The 5710-nt window shown below is 45.7% G+C and overlaps 1 protein-coding gene across 1 annotated transcript in view; it reads right to left on the reverse strand.

Moving 5' to 3' along the window:
• Window positions 1–325: 325 nt before the first annotated feature.
• LOC147123125 (interleukin-8-like) overlaps window positions 326–5710 on the reverse strand; it is an 18834-nt gene continuing 13449 nt past the window's right edge. The window contains exons 2-4 of the mRNA XM_085965332.1: window positions 3029–3158; window positions 2729–2808; window positions 326–1705 (exon numbers count right to left, since the gene is read on the reverse strand). Of these exons, the coding sequence (XP_085821458.1) occupies window positions 1686–1705; window positions 2729–2808; window positions 3029–3158 (230 nt within the window). The 3' untranslated portion in view covers window positions 326–1685. The remainder of the gene's footprint in view (window positions 1706–2728; window positions 2809–3028; window positions 3159–5710) is intronic.

Here is a 5710-nt window from a genome sequence, read left to right on the forward strand (position 1 = left end):
ATGAGAACACCCCACCGCCGCCCCCCGACATGACATCATAACAACCCATCCACCCCGCTCACAGCGGGTGGGGTGAGTTAAAGATACCATCAAAACCCATTGAGATTTTGCAGAATTTGTCCTGAAATCTGTCTCACTGCAAATACCTGCATCTTTTATCATTCTCCAAGGCGTACCCTGAACAAATTGCTCTTTATTAATCAGTCCATTAAATTGTTCTACTAGAGAATCACACAACGGCTTTGCTGAAGATTGAAAAACAGCAACAACACATTCTTCATAAGAAATCTAGTTTATTTTAATCACTTAAATACATTTGGGGATAAAGATACAAGATGCTCAAAAGGTTCATTCACACACAATTCAGTCATGTGTAGCAACTTTCCTCAGTGATACACAGCTTTATACTCAACACAACTTTTACTCAATGATCTTTTGAGACTTTCAGTCAACTGGACCAGTCAGTGAAAAATCTCTCAGTACAAAAGATTTCTACTGATCACAGTACAGAGATTAGTTCTATATACAAATGTCATTTCTTCCAGTTCGTATCATACAATAAGCAGCACTACCTTCTAAAATGTAGGTATTTTATACACAATATCATTTCTACAGAGAATTTGCATCCACAAACTTCAGTTTTGGATAGATCCTAAGGTCTGATGTTTATAGAGAAAATCCCAAGGTTCAAGTTAAAATGTCATTGATCAATAAACACTGCAGTAAAATGGCACCAATGTTAGTGACAGGCAATTGCTCTTGTATTTTCATATAAAGTTTTAATTCAAACTGGAACTGGAATATGTTTGCTGAACAATTAAAATCCTTTATCTACTCTATATCCTGCCGTCAACATATCACAGAGAATATGAACAGGGTTTCAGCAAGGAAAGAAAAATTGTACTAAATTTGGTTTGTAAATTAGTTTGAATCAATGTAACATTACAGTAGATCTACAAGTAATAGAAGGAATGTGTTTATTTAATTTATTAGATCTTTCACTCCAATCTTATTCCAGACCATTTTAATTGAAATAACAAAGGAGAATTTTTCTAAATTGGACCTTTATGGATTGTCAGCCTCTCATTCCAGGTAAAAAATAAAGAAGTGAGGAGGTAGTGTGTGATAAAGAAATGATTACAAGTTCATTTTGAACAATATATCCATGGAAGTGCATAGATTGAGTTATTCCAAAACTAGCATCATGTTCCACCCTGATTTCAAACACAAAAATGTAACAACTGACATTATCTGTCTCAGTTAGATTCCTCCACAAGTTCATAAATCTATTAATATTTCCTCCTGTACCCACACCTTTTCTGGTGAGAATTATGGAGCATTGTAAACAAATTGTTTTCAGTCACTGAGTAACTTGTAACTGGACCAGAGTCAACTCTAAATAACCAAACACATCACACCCTGTGAATGAAACCTCAGTCTTAGCACAAAGTTTAACAAGGAAGGTCAGACTGTTTCCTTAGGCCATTGATAAACAATTTGAGTGTGACCGGGTTAAACGGTGAAATCATTTTCAGAAAACACTGAAGAGAAAGTATTTGAACAAACTATCAGAAGGTGACCTCAGAGAGTTAACACCCTGGACAGAGCTTCCTTCATTGCAACGTTCATTGTACTTCAGGTCACCCAGGTGTGGAATCGAGTCCAGCCCATTGCGGCTTCTGTTCTCAGTTGTGTCGTCTGGCACCTGAAACATAATTAAATAATAAAATTAATAACATTATTTTTACCCACTAACTGCAGATATTTACTTTAGTAAAGTGCATAATGTCTTCAACAACATAATTATGGAGAATTATCAATCTGACATTTACACAAGTTGAGCAGCATTGCTGACGCTTGCGATTTTGTTAACAATTCATTGATTTTGCAATATGGTTTTAACATGTAGGATGCACGGGGAAGGAGAGAAAAGAATTATTTGGTGAATAAAGAACATTCAAGGAATAATGCATAGTCAGTAAATGGTGAACTAAATCCTGAGTTCTGACAATAGTGGATGGCACAAAACTGGAGTAATAGATGGTCTAGATTTTCCTTAACAACTTTTCTGTATAGCTTCAAAAATATATGCATTGAAAACCTCAGTTCCGATGAGTCTGCAGGGCATATTACGTTAAAGGCTAAAGTAGAACAGATAATTTAAAAAATGATGCATTAGAGCAGCTTACAGTGTTTAGACAACAGAGCAGAAAATCGTGGAGCTGACCATAACGGAAGGCAGCAGGAAAAGGAAATGAAAGTGGTGAAGATTTATATTAAATCTTATATTCTTAAAGTCCCTGTTCCAATCACTCGTCTTTGCTTAATTGGCTGATCTCAGATGGGTACTAAAGGTACGGCAATTAGTTTCAGCATTGTGGGTTAAGGAGCATAAAATCACCCAGCATTACTGCAGCTGATGCTATCCAATGAGATCCCGCTCCTGGATTTACCATATATGGATGCTGTTTGAGGGCAGTGTAGGGCTCGGCCCTCCTGCCAACTGTGGTTGAATAGCTTACGACCATTCACTGTCACGGCTCACACATTAGTGGTGGTCACTTGGACAAAGTACCAGAATGCACCAAAAGCCTGTGGAAATGTGCAGCAGAGAGGAATCAACGCCCTTGGCCAAGGAGGAGAGGACAAACATGGTGACAAAACAATTCACTGTCTCTGCATTTATTCACACACAAAGTCTGAACTCTGACAAATACAAAACACCAACCTTTCTTGGCTTTTATGATAATCTTCACCCACTTGGCATCAGGATTCACACATGATTTCTTCCCATTTGTTTTGGTGACACTGTGAAGAGAAGGTGAACCTTTAAAATCTAATCCACAGAAATTGGATGTTTCCCACTGAAAGGTGAGAATTCAGTAAAGATATTACAAGAAAATTCTTCGACTCTGCCTCAGAAACAAACTGTGATTGATCCAAAAAGTTTTGAATAACGAGCACAGTTTCTTAAATCGAGGTCACACAAGGGGAAAGTTAACGGTGATGTTCTGACACATTTACTCACATTATCTCCAGTGTCTCACAGTGCGATCCTCTGGGAATATATTTCAAACTCTGGATGAGCCTCGGATGGATAAAATCAGAGCTGGTCTGAGTGCACAGGCATCGTCCTTGGGTTCCTGGGATTGGAATACCTGTAAAAATATCAATTTAACTTAGATTCAATTATCGATTGACATGGAGAGAATCCTGGCACCTGCTTTCAGCATTGAGATTTTTACAATTAATCCACACATTGTCCACAAGGAAATATTAGCTATCTGTCTAAACTAATGCCAATCAAACTAATTATTATATTAAACAGGAGATGATTGTCATATATCTATATATATATATATAATTGCTCTTCTGTCTGTCTGTCTGTCTGTCTGTCCGTTCTCTATTCATTCAAAAGTTATAGAGCGTACCTACACGCGTGTTACATCAAAAGAAAGATTACGATTCCGGAACGGTCATAAGCGTATTTACTTTTCCGTCAGACAAAAATCATGCCCACGGTATCCAAAAAACTTTCAAAAGTCCGCTCATTAAATGGGAAAAGTTCTGCTCATTTGCTCATTAGCACTGAGTGACGTGAAGGTTGACCAATCGTGCGGTCGAGCGACCTGACAGTTGACCAACAGTTGACCAATCGCAGCGTCACGGGGGCGGGTTCATTGCGCGGGTGGGCGGGCCATCCTACAGTTGAGTGTTGAGTGACTTGACAATTGACCAATCCTACAGTTCAGTGACCTGATGGTTGACCAATCGGTGCGTGTGTGGGCGGGCCTTATCATTCTGAACCGAGGTGAGTGGCCGCCATCTTGATTCTTCACGATTTTTTTCCCACTCTTTCTGTGTCTTTATTTTTCCCACTTTCTGTGTGTACCCCATGAGGTTCTTTTGAGCAGTTGTCTTCTTAGCTATGGGGTGCTTCAAAACCTGAACTTTAATATTTAGGAATCTCTATTGTACTGGATGCGCGAAGCCGCGGCCTAGCAGCGCGGGAAGCCTGGGCCTCGAGTTCAGCGCTCCGCTCTAACCGCCTCCATCCCCCCCTCCTCCTCACCCTCGCACAGGGGGGACTCGGGGCTGCTCTCCGCCCGCTGCAGGCAGGCCTGAAGCTCAAAAAATGTATCTCTCTCTCTCTCTCTCCTCTTCCCTCTCTCTCTCTCTCTCCTTCCATCTCTCTCTCTCTCCTTCTCTCTCTCTACTTCCCCCTCTCTCTCTTGCCGTGAGTGCGGGACCGGCAAAACCGGGGCTTTCCAAACAGCTGTCCCCGATCGCAATCAGACACGGGAGCCTGCAGCGAAAAGCGTTCGTCTGCCGCCCGGCCAACTGGGTCCAAAGGCCCGCCGCGTTCACCAGCAGGAACCCCGGGCTCGCTTCGGAGCGCTGGGCACCCGGCCTCCCGGTGTCAGACTGACTCCGTTCTGCTACCGAGGTGAGTCCGGCCGGGCCTGAGGCGCTAGCAAGGGAGAGGGGAGGCAGGGAGAGAAAGGAAAGGAGGGAGAGGAGAGGGGAAGTGTGTGAGGGAGAGGGGGGGGAGTGTGTGTGAGGAAGAGAGGGGGAGTGTGTGTGTGAGGGAGAGGGGGGGAGTGTGTGTGTGAGGGAGGGGGGGAGTGTGTGTGTGAGGGAGAGGGGGGAGTGTGTGTGTGAGGGAGAGAGGGGAGTGTGTGTGTGAGGGAGAGGGGGGAGTGTGTGTGTGAGGGAGAGGGGGGAGTGTTTGTGTGAGGGAGAGAGGGGGAGTGTGTGTGAGGGAGAGAGGGGAGTGTGTGTGTGAGGGAGAGAGGGGGAGTGTGTGTGTGAGGGAGAGAGGGGGAGTGTGTGTGTGAGGGAGAGAGGGGGAGTGTGTGTGTGAGGGAGAGGGGGGAGTGTTTGTGTGAGGGAGAGAGGGGGAGTGTGTGTGAGGGAGAGAGGGGAGTGTGTGTGTGAGGGAGAGAGGGGGAGTGTGTGTGTGAGGGAGAGAGGGGGAGTGTGTGTGTGAGGGAGAGAGGGGGAGGTGTGTGTGTGAGGGAGAGAGGGGGAGTGTGTGTGTGAGGGAGAGAGGGGGAGTGTGTGTGTGAGGGAGAGAGGGGGAGTGTGTGTGTGAGGGAGAGAGGGGAGTGTGTGTGTGAGGGAGAGAGGGGGAGTGTGTGTGTGAGGGAGAGAGGGGGAGTGTGTGTGTGAGGGAGAGAGGGGGAGTGTGTGTGTGAGGGAGAGAGGGGGAGTGTGTGTGTGAGGGAGAGAGGGGAGTGTGTGTGTGAGGGAGAGAGGGGGAGTGTGTGTGTGAGGGAGAGAGGGGAGTGTGTGTGTGAGGGAGAGAGGGGGGAGTGTGTGTGTGAGGGAGAGAGGGGGAGTGTGTGTGTGAGGGAGAGAGGGGGAGTGTGTGTGTGAGGGAGAGAGGGGGAGTGTGTGTGTGAGGGAGAGAGGGGGAGTGTGTGTGTGAGGGAGAGAGGGGGAGTGTGTGTGTGAGGGAGAGAGGGGGAGTGTGTGTGTGAGGGAGAGGGGGGAGTGTGTGTGTGAGGGAGAGAGGGGAGTGTGTGTGTGAGGGAGAGGGGGGAGTGTGTGTGTGAGGGAGAGAGGGGGAGTGTGTGTGTGAGGGAGAGAGGGGGAGTGTGTGTGTGAGGGAGAGAGGGGAGTGTGTGTGTGAGTGAGAGAGGGGGAGTGTGTGTGTGAGGGAGAGAGGGGGAGTGTGTGTGTGAGGGAGAGAGGGGAAGTGTGTGTG

This window comes from Somniosus microcephalus, chromosome 2 (genome assembly GCF_052327205.1).
Source record: "Somniosus microcephalus isolate GS21.2 chromosome 2, FLI_Smic_1.0, whole genome shotgun sequence".
NCBI lineage: Eukaryota > Metazoa > Chordata > Chondrichthyes > Squaliformes > Somniosidae > Somniosus > Somniosus microcephalus.